At 42.8% G+C, this 16,833-nt stretch overlaps 1 protein-coding gene across 1 annotated transcript in view; it reads right to left on the bottom strand.

Moving 5' to 3' along the window:
• LOC112634677 (transmembrane protein 132B) overlaps positions 1-16,833 on the bottom strand; it is a 325,168-nt gene that overhangs the window by 11,212 nt on the left and 297,123 nt on the right. The window contains exon 6 of the mRNA XM_025402374.1: positions 4,693-4,898. Coding sequence (XP_025258159.1) covers positions 4,693-4,898 — 206 coding nt within the window. The remainder of the gene's footprint in view (positions 1-4,692; positions 4,899-16,833) is intronic.

Raw genomic sequence — 16,833 nt, 5'->3', positions numbered from 1 at the left:
TATTTTTGCATAAAGAAACCAGGCTCAGAGTGGTTAATATGTATCCCAGATAACTGGCAATTAGCAGGTCTGGATACAGCTCCATTTGACTTCTGAAAGCTACTTTCTTTACTATATGACATTCTGCCTTCCTGAAAGGTCTAAGAACCATTTATAAAATGATAGAAAAAATTTTTGCCAGCACAATAGCATAACAATTTTGGTTTCCCAAAGTAAGAAATGAATATCTCCGTGAGTAAGACAGATGGTATTAGGTGGCAAAGAAACATAGCATTCAATTTAAAAAATAAAAATAAAACAAACAAATAACATACTGAAAAGTGATTCCCATTTTATTTTGCAATCCTTCTGAATATGTCACAGGGAATATCTCTGTTCTGTGCTAGAATGTCTTTAAAGCTTCTCAGAACTAACTACTTTCCATTAGTTAATAAAGACAAGTTCACATAGGCAGGCAACGGTGTCTACTCAGAATTTAACAACATTGTTTAGTTTTCTTTGTAATAATTTTAGGTTAAATTTATTTTATGGTAAATGACACTAGTTGACCATTTGTGCTAGCAATGGGAAGTTCCCTTTAAATTAATGGGTAAAAAAGAAGATCACCACTAGGCATGTGTTTCATTAAAATGTGGCAGTATCATCATAATGGTCAATGAATACATGAGATTTTAGAAATCTTGTGGTAATGAAACAAAACAATCCTGTTATTTTAGGGCAGATTGTGTCCTATTCATTGATTTAAACTTTTAATTTCAAAATAATTACAAATTAACTAAAAGCTAAAAAACAAACAAACAAACAAAAAACCAGGAGATCTTATACACTCTTTACCCAGTTCCCTGAAGTTAGCATCTTCCTAACTATAAGAAAATATCAAAACCAGGAAATTGGCAATGGTATACACAGAGCTTATTAACATGCAAGCATAACTTATTACAGTCTAATGATACCAAAGCTTTGCTACTTTGAGTGTAGATACCTTAGTTCCCTGTAAGTCCCATCACCCCGACCACTTTTAAGAATATAATTGTTTTAAGTATGTTCTTCTATCTATCCTAAGTACCACATCAGGTAATGTCATACTTTCCCCTTTGAATACCAAACACGATGTAAAAAATTGGTGCGAAGGAAAGTCTATCCTATTTAACAGTGTTTTTACTCATTCTGTCATTCTTCTTTCCTTTCTGAAGTTCCAAATCCTTTTCCATTATAATTTTTTCTGTCTACTGAAGTTTCCTGTCTAATGAAGTTCCATTAGCCATGCTTTAAAGGTAGGTCTCCTGAAAACAAACTCTCGAAGTTTTTGTTCATTTAAGAATGTCTTTATTCTCCTTTCATTCCTAAAGGATACTTTTGCCAGGTAAAGAATTTGAGGCTGACAGTGCCTTTCTTTTAGCGCCTGAAAAATGTGCGAAGTCCTTCTGGCCTCTGTGGTTTCAGGCGAAAAATTCATTGCCATTCAAATTGGTATAACCCGTCTCTGGATGTGTTTAAGACTTTCTTTGTCTTTCATTTTGAGAAGTTTAATTACAATGTGTCTTCCCGTGGATTTTTGGGCTTCTCATGTTTGTGGTTTCTCAAGCTGTTTGAAACTACGCGTGTATGCCTCTTGACAAATCGGAGAGGCTTTCAGCCATTACTCTGCAAATACTGTTTGAGCCCAACACCTTTTCTCCTTTTCTTCTCGGATTCTAATTATGGGAATCCTAGATATTTTCTTATAGTCCCACAAGCCCCTGATGCTCCATTCCTTTTTTCCCACAAGTCTATTTTCTCTGTTATTTAGATGAAGTAAATTGTATTGTCTGTTCTCAAGTCCACTGATTTTATCCTCTGTCATCTCACTGCACTGCTGAGCCTATTGAGGGCTTTTGTTCACCCTCGTTTCTATATTTTTCTATAATTTACATCTGGTTCTTTTTTATAAGTTATGTTTCCTTGCTGAGATATTTTCCTTTTTAATTGATTCCAAGGCTATTTCTAATTTCTTACTGAAAGCTTTCTTTTTCCTTTGGTATGGCTGCTTTAAAATCCTTGTCAGATATTCTAACATCTGGTTTATCTGGGCATTGCCATCAGTTGACCATCTTTTCTCATTCAAGTTGTGGTTTATCTAATTCTTGGTATGACGAGTGATATTTTTGTTATGTTCTGGATATTTTGTACATTATGACAGGAAACTCTGGGTTCAACTGAAATCTATTGTAGTTAAATTTGCTTTGTTTCAGTGCATATGTCCTAGGCTACTTTTGTGCGCTTAGGTTCTAATGACAATTTGGCTTGAGAGCCCTCAGGTGCTATTCTGGTCTGTTTTGTTCCCCTGGTCCTGTGGTTTCCTGCAGTGAAGCAGGAATCCCACTTGAATGTCTCTGGGTTTGCCCAACGGAGACGAGGGCACCTCCCTGGCCTGGGTGGAGGCTGGAAGACATCAGGCAGGCAGGGCAGTATCACTTCCCCCAGCGGCCCTTCAAGTTTCAGCAATGGGTTTTCAAGATCCACCCTTGGCCTTTTGCTTCAAGCACACTTTTCTGACAGTGAATCTCTTAAAATTTCTTAATCATTTGCTGTCTGGAAAGACTGAAAATTTCAACATCATCAGGTCCCTGTTTCTTCTTGTCTCATAGCCCTTCCAAAATTTTCTCTCTCCTCTTGCATTCTGCTATTAGCAGCAAGATGAATCTAAGTGCACATTCAGTATTTGCCTGGTCTTCTCCTCAGCTAACTATCTGACCTCACTTGCTTTCCACACACCTGCAGGGCACAATCTTGCGAAGCACTCTGTCACCTCCTAACCAGAATCCATGCTCCTCAACTCCCCCTGAACCCTCACTGGCAGCATTTTTGAAGTTCAGATTTCTACTTCCCATTTGTGCACAATGATCTCAGCTTTCTGTAAGGTGATTTGGGATTTCTCTACAATGATCCTCATGCATCATGTACAACGTCTTTAACACCCATGTTTCTACTAACAATCTGTTCAAGGCAATTGATTCTTTTTCCATTATGCTCCTCAAAATCTTCCAGCCTCCACTCACTGCCTGATTCCAAAGGCACACTCACATTTGAGGTATGACTTATGGCTACAAGCCACCACTGGGCAACAGGCTCTATATTCGTTTTCTATTGCTGCATAACAAATGACCACAAACTTCATGGTTTAAAACAATGCCCACACCAACACACTCATAGTTCTGCAAGCCAGTAATCCAGACAGGCTCAACTGAATTCTCTACACAGAGATTCACAAGTTCAATATTAAGGCGTCAACTGGGCTGGTCTCTTATCTGGAAGTGCTAGGGAAGAATCCACTTCTAAGATCAGCCAGGTTGTTGGCAGAATTCTGTTCCTAAGGTTATAGAACTGAGGCCCCATTTCCTGGCTGGTTGTCATTTGGAGGCTGCTCTCGGCTACTAAAGATTACCACATTCCTTGGTAAGTGGCTCAGTCCACATTCGTCAGCAAGTGGCTCAAGCCACCTTCAAAGCCAGCAGTACATCATCACGTTGTTCTCATCCTCAAATCTTCCCAACTTCCCCTTCTGCTACCAGTTGGCAGGAACTCTGCTTTCAGAGGCTTCTCTGGTGGGTCCCTGCACCTGGCTAATCTCTGTATTTTAAGGTCCACTGATTTGGGATTGTAGTTACATCTGTAAAATCCCTTCCCAGCACTACCAGATTAGTGTTTGAAGAAGAAGGAGATGGGGATCATGGGAAGGGAGAGTGATCTTTTTTTTTTTTTTTTTTTTTTTTTTTGGTGATACAGAGTCTTGCTCTGTCGCCCAGGCTGGAGTGCAGTAGCGTGATCTCGACTCACTGCAAGCTCCGCCTCCCGGGTTCACGCCATTATCCTGCCTCAGTCTCCCGAGTAGCTGGGACTATAGACGCCTGCCACCTCGCCCGGCTAATATTTTTGTATTTTTAGTAGAGATGGGGTTTCACCGTGTTAGCCAGGATGGTCTTGATCTCCTGACCTCGTGATCCACCCGCCTCGGCCTCCCAAAGTGCTGGGATTACAGGCGAGAGTCATCTTTAGAACTGTCTACTATAGTATGTATCCATTCACTGAGTTCTTGGGACAACCCTTCAGTAATGTTACCATCCCTAATTGATAGATGAGGAAACTGAGAAAGAGATAGGTTAAATCACACGTCCAACATCACACAGGTACAAGTTGTAAAGCTGGGGTTAAAATTCAGGCAGCAAAATGAAGAGTCTTACCCGGTGCAGGGAGAGGGGGGAACAACTCAGGCAGCCTTATCCCACAGCCCACAGTCTTAACCACTGTACTGTGCTCCATGGAGGAAGGCTGACATTTACAAGCAGGGGAACTGAGAGTGAATAACATAGGAATGAACAATAGAGAAGTGAGTGGGGAATGGAAAATAGCTATGTCCTAAATGCCACATCTTGTGGTAGGTGCTTGTTACGTATTGCATTCATTTTACTGAATCCTAGCAACTACTCTATGAGGTTGTTACTATTATTATTACGATTATCTTCATTAAAATTTCCTCATGTCAAGTTGCTAGTAAGTACTCAAGTCAGATCCATCTGAACCCGAAACCCAGACCACGCTTCCCACCGTGGATGTTGCTTCCCAAGGGCTTGAGTCCCTGAGGGCCAATTTGCCTCCCACAAAGATCTGGGCCCCAGGACAATCAGATCCAAAGTCTTTTCTTTGATTCCTCACCTTCTGTTGGCAGCAACCGGGATCCTCCAGCCCTTGATCTGGCTCAGCTCAGTGTCTGAGATCTCAATCTGCAGGGGGAGTCTGGGCGCCCAGACAGTGACCTCGAACTGGGAGGTGAAATGCTGGTGGGTGAAGTTCACAATTGTGTCCACTTTGCTCTTCATTTCCTTCCCGTTCACAAAAATGGAATCACAGTTGTTGGAAACCTTTGGGGAGGAGGCAGAACCTTGAGATGCATCAGGAGGAAAAGCACAAGCAAATACTAACAACACTGAAAGTTCATGAACTGCAGCAGCTCTGATTTATTAGACACCAAAACAACCCGATGAACAGAACTTGTACAAAAGGTAATTTGTAGGCACTAATTAGTGACAAATACTGACAAATAGACTCCAGGAAAACTATTTTGTATTACAAAATACTGACAAGTAAAACCATTAACATAATTTAATGGAGTTATATAACCTCTGTTGCCTTTTGTGTGTATGTGTCAGTGTTTTTCTTTATCTTACCTTTTTTATGTACTCAAACGATCACTAATCAAACCCCAGGTGCCTCATAGTTCACTCCTGCACCATATCTGAAGATGCATAAAAGGTTTTTATGTTACTGAAAAAGCACATTATTCAAGTCATACTGAGGATCTCTGAAAAATCAGGAGAGCTTTGCACTAGATTAAAATCCTGGTAGGCAAAATAGTTGTGAAATGCATTAGAAACATGGAGACAATTATTTTTGCCCCATTCAGCTATAATTTTGCAGAATGAATGTGGCATTTCACCATGGTCTTTTGACTCAGCACTTGGGGGTGGCCTCTCTAATGTGCATGCTTCAGTAGGTTAAGCATTAGACCATTTAAGTCCCCATTTTACTTCACATTTTCAGGATAAGCAAATAAATTGTTGCTGACTTTCTCTCCTGGACAATCAGGAAAATGTATTTATGTATCTAGGTGGAGAGAAGAAAGAGGGATCACAAATCATTTCATGAGCAGAGGACAGAAAATAAAAAGTAGTGTGCAACCTTTGCATTCATACTGCTGAGGGGCAGTGTCAAGCCTGGGCTGCTGGCAGGGCCCCCACCTCAACCAGTGGAGCCACCACAGCCCCACTTTTGCAAGCCAGAAACTAGGACTTGCTCTTGTTGTTTCTCTTCCTCACTTGAATCTGTAACTACAACTCAGGCCTCCCTTCTGAGCCCGAGATACACACGTCCAACTGCCTATTTGACATGGTCAAGTGAATGGCTCAAGAACAATGTTCAGAAGTGCCCACTTCCAAACTTAAAGAGTGAACTTCCAAGTTGTTTGAGATAAATTACCACCTTCCCTCCCTCCCAAAAAAATGGCACCAATATGAATGTGCTTCCTTGGAAATGAAGAAATCAGCCTTTTACCACCCAATAGCTCTACACTGCAGCTCGCCGTGGAAACCGAGGAGAAAATAGCTAATGGGACACTTAAGACTCACCCTGCATCCTCAGTCACAGGGATGGATCCTTGTCACTTCCACTTCTCAACACCAATGATGTCTTTAGGAATCCTTAAGTATAATTAATGTAGGCTACTCATTGGGAGATCTACTGAAATCATTGAGACTTTGACTTGATAATCCTAGTCCACAAAGCAATGAACAAGGATTGCTGGAGAGTTACTGGAGTCTGGCTAAGTTCATTTTTGGAGCTCCTTTCCTATCCTGTCAGAACTTAGCAGTCTAAAATCTTTTTCCCTCCAGGCCTAAGATAGCAGTGGATAGAGCTACCATTAGGCCTGATAGCTAATGTGTCTCTCATGCCCAAAATTCCAGGGGGAGCTGAATATGGCATTTCTTTAACTTTTCAAATTAAAAAAAGAATCTACTTCTATCCCTCTTTTTGCTTTGTTTTATAAAACGAGAGAGAAGAACAACAATGAAGCAAGCAAATGAGCTGTATTTCAGAGCACGTTTGAGGCAGTTAAATCTGCTTCATTGTGCCCAGGACTGTAAATAATCAGAACAAGATTTCCATTTAGAGCAGAAAACGGAATGGAGGATCATGTTCTTATTTTTAATAGATGTTGACACAATGCTGATCCTGACTGCCATCCATTCAGGTACTCAAGATGTGGAAGCCCCATTATAGAGAAACATCTGCCTTCCCAAGGAAGCACTGCACTAGGAGAAGGTGAAAGCTCAGTAAGACTCTAATTTCCCCTGAACTCACTGCCTGTTCTGCCTGTGGCATGCAGACTACCTCAAGAGAATGAAGTCCCCCCAACCCTGCTCAGAAAAAAAGAGACTGAGGTCCCCTATGATTTAGAAACCTGCAGTGGATACATTGAGGAGTTCTGCTCTCACTTCTCCCTAGCTCAGGTGGTTATCACCTATTGCTAGAATTTTCTCAGTCCAACGTTCCACAGTGCAGACCTCAACCCTCCTGCATTTGTGTAAAATTATGGTTCTCCCTTGTTTACTGCTACCCACCCACCCCCAATCACACTTCAAATCACTCTGAATCACATCCCACTGGAGAGAACACACCGGTTTTGGAAACTGTGAAGCCGTTTCTATGTTAATAAGGAATAAATAATGTAACTGTCTGCATCCTTTCAGAGCACTACAGACTTAAACCTGCCCCATCTTTTAGGAAGTGATGTAGAGCCCATATGGAAAAAATAAATTAATTAAAAACATAACAAAGTAAGAGGGCTTAGCAGTTCTTTATGTTGACTATCTTTTGAGTTTTCTCTCCCGCGATATGCATACCCTTAAAAAAGTGTATGTCCTCCATTTTAAGTAATTCAATCAAAACAGCACAAATAAGGCTAATCATATTGAGTACTAAGACTTGAGGTATCTAACAATGTACAAAGGATATATTAGATATACAGAAACCAGAGTTTCTCACTTCATGGTCTCACCAATTACAGATGACCATCAGTATTTGTGGATTCCATATGTGCAAACTCATCTACTCCCTAAAAGTTATTTGTAACCCCAGAGTCAGTACTTGCAGTGCCTTTTTGGTCATTTGTGGAATTGCACAGAGAGGGGAAAATTTTGAACCACCTGCCATGCACGCATCCCCAATTGAGGTCAAGCAAGTACTCGCTCTGCCGTCTTGTCTCAGCTCTCATACAAAGACCAGGGCACGGACAATACAGGGGGCAGTGGAGGGCGGTGTCGGAAGCTTCAGCTTGGGCGCTGGATGCAGCGGGACAGAATCTGAATGCCTGCTCTGGCACCTGTCAGTGAGGCAGCCTCAGATAAGTCAACTAACACTTCCAAACTTCAATATTTCCTTTGTAATAGAAGATTATAGACTATTCGAAATGTGTGTGTATATGTGTGTGTGTCTGTGTCTATTTCTCCTACAAGCAAAGGTTCAGTACTTACTAATTCAGTGTTCACAGGGATTTTATAACTATCTCAAATGATGAGAACAAGACAGCTCACACTTGTACAGGACCTCATCACCGCCACACTCTCCTTTCAACGCAGTAAGTCCCATGGTGACGCCACAAGGTGGGTGTCATGAGCCTCATTTTACCTGTACTGAATCCAGCGTAAAGAAAGGTACTGCCTCTTGCACAGCATTTTGCATATATCAACACTGACTGCTGACTGCTGGCCCAGGGCTGTCTCCTCTGCTTGATTACCTCTGTCCTCTCCAGGGACTTCTTGTGCTACGCCAGATACAATCCAAATGCCTTACAGGGGCCTACCAGGCCCCAATGCCTTGGACCTGCTTCCTTCTCTGGCCTCACCTTGCATGCCCTCCCTACCCGGCACAGGTCCTTCTTCATGGGTCTTCACTGCTCCCCTGAGCTCTCCTAGGCTTAGCCTCGTCCCAAGGCCATGCCATGGTCTTCCCAGGAATGTGATCCGATGTCCTTCATAACTGGTTTTCTACTGCCCAGTCAACTATGCACCAGCACTTCTGCCCGACACACATACATTTTCCTCTTTTCTAATATTAAAAAAGGTTTTCTTCAGGAAATCCACCGCCCTCCATTCACCACAGGCCTCCCTAACTCCATCATTAAACCTCCATCCTCTTTGCCAGTGATTGGTTTAGGGGAAAGCACGTGCTATTACTCTGGCCAATGAGCTGTGAGAAGGCTACTAGGGCTTCTGGGAAACATCTCCTTGATCAAAGAGACTCACCGAAAGTGGCACCTCCTCCTCCCACCGGATGTTGTCGCGTGGGAACTGACGACAGGAACTGCTGCAGGGATGCCAGAGCCCTGAGGGAGCCAGCCGTGGGCCAGGCTAACCCTGGGAGCTAAGGAACCTGGGCCCTTGATGACCTAGAGGAGCCGCTGGAGCAGCCCACCTGGACCCCCCGACTTTGAGGCGTTTTATCAGGTGATTGTTGTTCTTGTGGCTAAAGCCAAATTGGTCTATGTGGTTTTGTTACTTTTCACCAAAAGGATTATAAATGACATAGGACTGCATCTCAAATGCCACCCCTCAGAATGCATTCCCTGAGTCACTCCTAATTTAAACTTGGTACCCGCCTCTGGTCGCTATTTTCCTGTATCTAACTTGCTGTGTGTGCTACTGTGTACACTAAATGTACAACATGCTCCATTACTTAGACTCTTCATATTGCTGATATCATGTCACACTGTATTAATCGCACCAGATTGCTCTGTTATATAATGTACTCCTTCACAATAATTACCACTCTCCTAATGCTCCTGGTTGTTTCTTATGTATCTTCCCCACCTGATGGTAATCTGCTTCATACCATGAACCTTTCTCCTCTTCCCTGCTGTCTCTGCTAATAGCACAGTGCTGGGCACACAGAAGTTATTCAATAAATAGATGCTGAGTGTGTGAATGAATATGTCACAGCTGTTTCCTCTGAGACCCATTCATTTCTGTACACCACCACCAGTAGTGAGTGTATCTGTAAGAAGGCAAAGAAGGTGACTTACACAAGGTCATCATGGTAATGGCATTAAGAAAAATGCAAGTGATTTCATACGTTATGAGAGAAGACCAGAAGGAACAAAGCTGATAAATGTGAGGCCTTGGATTCCCAGTAGTCAATTTGGCCTTTTAACTGAGAATTAAGATCTCTGTGTATGAGATACATGTGTGTTTTATTGGCAGGGGAAGGAGGGATGTGGGGAGATGACAGGAAGACATAGCAAAATAAAGATCAGAGTCAGATTCCCATCACTCATCTAAATGATACCTTCAGGGCTCTCTAAGCCCCAAGAGGAACACCGAAAACCAAATGCTGTCAATCCTAATTTAAGAAGAGCTGAGGACAGGAACATGGAGATTGAAGACAGATGATTTGTGTCATGTTAATCTATCAGCATGTGTGAGATGGCCTGTAAATGTCATCCTGGGAAAGTTGCCTTTAGAGGTTAATATTTTTACTGTCAAATTACACTTCTGCAACTATATTGCTTTATAATAAAAGAGGCTAAAAGGGGCTCTCCAGATGTGAATATGTTTCCTTTGGGTATCTTGTAAGACACAACGTTTACTTCATGTTCTATTTTTAAAAGAAGCAAGGATTTAATCTGTGCATCAGCCACCCTCTGTGTTTGCCACACTGTTGACCCATCTGCCTGCACTGATGGGAGGCTGACTGTGCACTGGGCTTCTCTCATGACCCCTCTCCCAACCTGAGACATGAGCCGCTATGTTAGAAGAAAAAAAATGCTACAGAATCAGGTAGTATGTTTCTCACAAACTTACAAACAATGCTGAAATTCTATATTAAAATAGGGAAAAGAATCAAAACTATGTAGCGAAAACCCTTTGATATTCACTTGTCATCTGAATCAAACACTTTTTATGTATTACTGAGTTTAATGAAGTGTACCATGTCTGAGGCGCAGTATGTACTCAAAAGTATTTATTTTACCTTGAGTTTTTAATTAATAATAAATGCCAAAGGAATAATAATATCTATCATGTATTAAGTTCTTACTATGAACCCTGCATTGTTTTCAAAATTTTATGTAGAATTATACCCATTCACCTCTCCAAATACTCTGCACATTACATTTTTGTCCCTATATTATGGAGGGTAGACTGAAGCCAAGGAGAGGCTGCTAGTTAAGGGATCACAGCTAGTGAAAGGCAGAGCATCGTTTCCCACTTAGTCTCTCTGTGCCCGAGGCCTCCTCAGCACTGTGTTATGGCTTCAGTGCAACCCAGGCAAGGAAGACATGGCCCTTCTTCCAGAGGACCACAGGCTGATTGGGCAAGGCAAGACCTAAATACACACATCAGTACTTTTTATCAACCAGATTGAGTTGTAATTTATGTGGAACACAGTGTATCCGTTTAAATGATAAAGTTCAATGAGTTTGACAGTGTCCACCCATGAAAACACTACACAGAACATTCTGTCACCCCAAAAACAGATCCTAATGCGTGTTTTCAGTCCATGGCTCCTTCTTCTCCCGGCCCCAGGCAACCACTGATGTGCTTTTCACCACCACAGACTGGTTTCCATTTTCTAGAATTTTATAAAAATGGAATCACGATATGCACTCTTTATGTCTGGTTTTTTTCACAAGTATGATGATTCTGAGAGTCATCCTTATTATTACGTGTGTCAGTGGTTACCCTGGGCTCTTTTCCCTGGTTGCTTTCAGCCACAATGATGGAGGAGTTTCTACAGCAGTTTTTTGTTGTTGTTGTTGTTGCTGTTTTTGTTGTTTTATTTTGAGACAGAATCTCGCTCTGTCGCCCAGGCTGGCGTGCCGTGGAGCAATCTCAGCTCACTGCAACCTCCACCTCCCAGATTCAAGCAATTCTCCTGCCTCAGCCTCCCGAGTAGCTGGGATTACAGGCGCACGCCACCAAGCCCGGCTAATTTTTGTATTTTTAGTAGAGACGAGGTTTCACCATGTTGGTCAGGCTGGTCTCAAACTCCTGACCTTGTGATCCAGCCACCTCAGCCTCCCACAGTGCTGGGATGACAGGTGTGAGCTGCCGTGCCCAGCCTCTCCAGCAGTTTAATTTTCCCACTTTATTGCTGCAAATGCAGGTATCCTCAGGACAAAGGCCACCAAATCAGGAAAATTCGCTGTTCTGGTCATTTTCTCCAAGTTTGACTCCCCTCCAAAATACTCTTGCTTTTGTTCACTCTTCAGAGATTTTTATTTTTTAATTTTATCCTGAGTTCATGGTTGTAATCTATGGAAGGACTGTCTGTTCTCAGGACTAATCTCAGGACTGTGGAACGTACCACAAAACAATATTTAATTAGTACTTTTCACATTCCTTCGAGTAAACCCCCATGTCCAGGGGAAGCTTAGAGGGAAGTTCAGTGCCACAGATTGAGGTCCAGAGACCTGGGTCCTCACCTCAACCCTTCCCTTCACCACTTCTGAGCAAGTTGCTCCCCAATCTCTGAGGCTCAGATTCTGCCTCTGTGAACCTTAAGGAACCTAAACTTTCCAGCTCTGACATTCTTTTGTTTGGAAGGGTTAGAAACCAAGCTCAGAGTTTCAGTATATTTTGTTACAATGTAACCTTTCTTTGCCTGAGATCCTTCATCTATAAAACAGGAATGAACATCCATTCATTCCATAAATATTTATTTACTATTGACTAAGACTCAAGAATTGTCCTAGGTGCTGAGAGTAGAGCAATGAGGAATAGAGTTCCTGTTCTTATGAAACTGATAGTCTAATTAGGGGAGACAGACAAATTAAACAACCATGTAGATATATAATATAATACCAGGCAGTGAAACAGGCTTGAAAGAAAAAATAAAGCACGGAAGAGAATAGACAGTGATGATAGAGTATGTTATTTTAATTAGAAGAGGAAAGAAAGGGCCCTTTGGAGAAGTAACATTTGAGTAGAGACCTGACTGAAGTGAGGGACGGAGTCATGGGGACATGCAGAAGATCACTCAAACCAGAGGAAACAAGAAGTATGAAGGCCCTGAGACAGGAATGTTCCTGCCATATTTAGGGGCCAATAAAAAGGGGAAAATAGCTGAAAGCGAATGAGCAAAGATCAGGGAAATGAGATCAGAGAAGAAGGCAAGGGTTTGGATTTTACTCCTGTAAGTGTAATGAGATGTTCTGTCGTGTTTGGAGCAAGAAAGTGGCTTGAGCTAACAAAATTAACAGGATACCTCTGGCAGGTAGGGAGACCATTCAGGGGCTGACTCAACCCATCCAACAGAAATGTGAAGGTGGCTTCAATCACAGTGGTAGTGACAGAGGTGATGAGATGGGATTTGATATTGAAATGGATTTTGAATGCGAGTGAGAGGGAAAAGTCACACAGGGTTTCTGAGTTTTTGGCCAACCAAAAGAATGCAGTTCCTAACCCTGTGATAGGAGAAGGCAGCACAAGATGTGTATTTAGGGAAGAGAGAAAGAACCCAGACTTCAGTTTTGAAAATGTTGAATTCAAAATGCTCATTAGAAATCTGAATGAAAATGTTAAGAAGTTGGATACATGAGTTTAGAGGTCAGGGAGAGAGGTTCAGAGCTCAAGCTGTGAAAGGAAAATAATCCTAGGGACCCCAAAATCACTAAGCTAAAGGGAAAGGTCAAGCTGGGAACTACGTAGGGCAAACCTGCCTCCCATTCTATTCAAAGTCACCCCTCTGCTCACTGAGATAAATGCGTATCTGATTGCCTCCTTCGGAAAGGCTAATCAGAAACTCAAAAGAAGGCAACAATTTTTCTCTTATCTACCTATGACCTGACCTACCTACCTATCTCTTATCTACCTATGACCTGGAAGTCCCCTACCCACTTCAAGTTGTCCCCCGACTTTGCTTCCAGGTGTCCTGCCTTTCCGAACCAAACCAGTGTTCATCTTACATATATTGATTGATGTCTCATGTCTCCCTAAAATGTATAAAACCAAGCTGTGCCCTACCACCTTGGGCACATGTCATCAGGACCTCCTGAGTGTGTGTCATGGGCATGTGTCCTTAACCTTGGCAAAACAAACTTTCTAAATTGACTGGGATTTGTCTCAGATATTCAGGGTTCAGAAAGCTAAAGAAATAAGTTCAGATCTCTCATCCTCTCTCTATGTTGAGTATCCTCCAATCCCCTCTATATGTTGAGTTCATTCTTAGTTTTTGTATAGTTAAAGCAGCCTGGATTATTCTCTGATAAAAATCAGAGACAAAATCAAGACAGCCAGGTCCCCAGTTTCAACTCAGAAATGTAGAGCACCGAAAAGCATTTCTCCCCCCCTTATCAAACTACAAATTAATATTTTTAATTAAGTTTGAGAACTGTGGCTGCAGGGTAACAAACTAACCTGCATTCTGGAGAAAGACATGATCCTGCAGGGAGAAATATGTATTAAGCATTTGCTTCCCTGGGGTAGACATTGCTGAATGCCACATAAGCTGATAAGGATTCAAGTAAAACTTTTAGATACATTTCTATGGAACAAATGTGGACTATTGTGAGAGTGTAAAGACCCTGGGGACTGTAAATACAGGGGAGTTTGCACCCTCTTGAAGGTTCTAAGAATCTCACCAGACACTTAGACAGAAGATGTGAGATAATCTCGAGACAGCTTCCCTCATGATCCTGGCTGCAGAGAGAAACGGCAGTCAGTGCTAACTCTCTGCAGTTTCATCTCTTCTATTTTCGCTATGGGACAAAAGTCTTAGTCTTCAGGCAGAAGTATAATAAAAACTGTCAATCAGGATACTGTGGAAACTCATTGCATCTAAAGGAAAGGAAAAGAAACAGCTCTACCCTGAGGGAGGGATGAGAATACATGCTAGACACACTACAGCTTGAAGAGGGGTAGGAGCACCTTGGAAAGCCATACACTAGAGGCTAAGTGCTACAGTGTCTACCAAGCCTAATGCTTAATCGGAACCTCAGAGAATTTGGCCCTGGTCCTCCACTAGGCTAAGAAGCACCAAGTAAAAATAATAGAGAATACAATTAGGAGAGCTACAAGAAACAGATTCTCTCTTGGGCACATTGGAAATATTCAAAGTCAAGAAGGAAGCAGACACTGAGAAAATAACCTCTGGAAAATCGCTCACATTCTAAGTGCAAGGAATCGCTAAAGGAATTTCAAGCCCACAGTGCACTGAGGGTAACCAAAATAGCAACCAAACCTGGGGAGGAGGAAAGCAAGATGGTGAAACAGAAGGCTCCATCGACCATCCCTACCACAAGGACACCAATTTAGCATCTACACACCAAAAAAGCACCTTCATGGGAACCAAAACTCAGGTGAGCACTAACAGTACCTGGCTTTAACTTAATATCACTGAAAGAGGCACTGAAGAGGTAGAAAAAGGAATCTCAAATCACCACCACCACCCACACCCCACTCCCAGCAGTGGCAGTGTGGTGCAGAGAGCATTTCAGTGCTCTGGGGAAGGAAGAGCACAGCAATTGTGAGGCATTGAATTCATTGCCACCCTGTTATAGCAGAAAGAGAAACCAGACCAAATTTGCTGACACCCACCTACAGAGGGAGCATTTAAAGCAGCCCTAACTTGTTAATGATCACCATTCTAACTGACATGAGATGGTATCTCAGGATACAACAGATGCTGAAGAGGATGTGGAGAAACAGCAACGCTTTTACACTGTTGGTGGGAGTGTAAATTAGTTCAACCATTGTGGAAGACAGTGTGGCAGTTCCTCAAGGATCTAGGACCAGAAATGCCATTTGACCCAGCAATCCCATTACTGGATATATACCTAAAGGATTATAAATCATTCTGCTATAAAGACACATGCACACGTATGTTTACTGTGGCACTGTTCACAACAGCAAAGACTTGGAACCAACCCAAATGTCCATTAGTGATAGACTGGATAAAGAAAATGTGGCACATATACACCATGGAATACTGTGCAGCCATAAAAAAGGATGAGTTTGTGTCCATTGCAGGGACATGGAGGAAGGTGGAAACGATCATTCTCAGCAAACTGACACAGGAACAGAAAACCAAACACTGCATGTTCTCACTCATAAGTGGGAGTTGAACAATGAGAATACATGGACACAGGGAGGGGAACATCACACACTGGGCCTGTCGGAGGTGGGTGGCTAACGGAGGGATAGCATTAGGAGGAGAAATACCTAATGTAGATGACAAGTTGATGGGTGCAGCAAGCCAACATGGCATATGTATACCTATGTAACAAACCTGCACATTCTGCACATGTACCCCAGAGCTTAAAGAATGAATGAATGAATGAATAAAACCAGCCCTAGGTAGAAAGGAATCTCCAATCCCAGCAGTCCAAACTTGAATTTCTGCAATCCTTAACCACTGTGGGCTAAAGTGCTCTGTGTTCCTAAATAAACTTGAAAGGCAGTCTAGTCCACAAAGATTACAACACCTAGGCAAGTCCTAGTGCTGAACTGGGCCCAGGGCCAGTGGACCTGGGGGCACATGACCTACTGAGACACCAGCTTGGGCAGCTAAGGGAGTGCTGGCATCACCCTTCCCTCACCCCAGGCTGTACAGCTTACAGTACCACAAAAGACCCCTTCCCTCCACTTGAGGAGAGAAGGAAGAATGGGAAGAACTTTGTCTTGTATCTTGGATAGCAACTCAGACACAACAGAATAGGGCACAGATCAGCGTCCTGAGGCCTCTTTTCCATGCCCTAGCTCCCAGATAACATTACTAGACATACCCTGGGCCAGAAGGGAACCCACTGCCTTGAAGGAAAGGACCCAGTCCTGGCAGCATTTATTACCTACTAGCTGAAGAATCCTTGGGTCCTGAAAAACCAGCAGCAATATCCTGGTAGTACATCAAGGGCCATGGGTAAGCCTCTGAGATTTGCTGGCTTCCGGTGAAACTCAGCACATTCCCAGCTGTGATGGTTACAGGACAAGACTCCTGCTTAAAAAAAGCAGAGGGAAAAGTACAGAATTTCTCTTGCACCTTAGGTGGCAGCTTGGCCACACATGGGTAGAGCACCAAGTGGGCTCTTGGGGCCCCCAATTAGAAGACTTGCTCTTGGATGGCATTTCTGGGCCTGCTATGGGCCAGAGGGGAGCCCACTGCCCTGCAGGGTGAGCCTCGGGCCAGGCAGCCTTCACTACAAGCTGACTGAAGAGATCTTGGACCTTAAGGGCACATGGGCAGTAGTCTGGCAGTACTCTCTGTGGGCCTGTGGCGGTGGTGGCCCCAGGGTGAGGCTTCTTTGCA

The sequence above is a fragment of the Theropithecus gelada genome, chromosome 11 (assembly GCF_003255815.1).
Source record: "Theropithecus gelada isolate Dixy chromosome 11, Tgel_1.0, whole genome shotgun sequence".
In the NCBI taxonomy this organism is placed as follows: Eukaryota; Metazoa; Chordata; class Mammalia; order Primates; family Cercopithecidae; genus Theropithecus; species Theropithecus gelada.
Note: the sequence above shows the minus strand (reverse complement) of the source record. Positions and strands in the feature narration are given on the sequence as shown.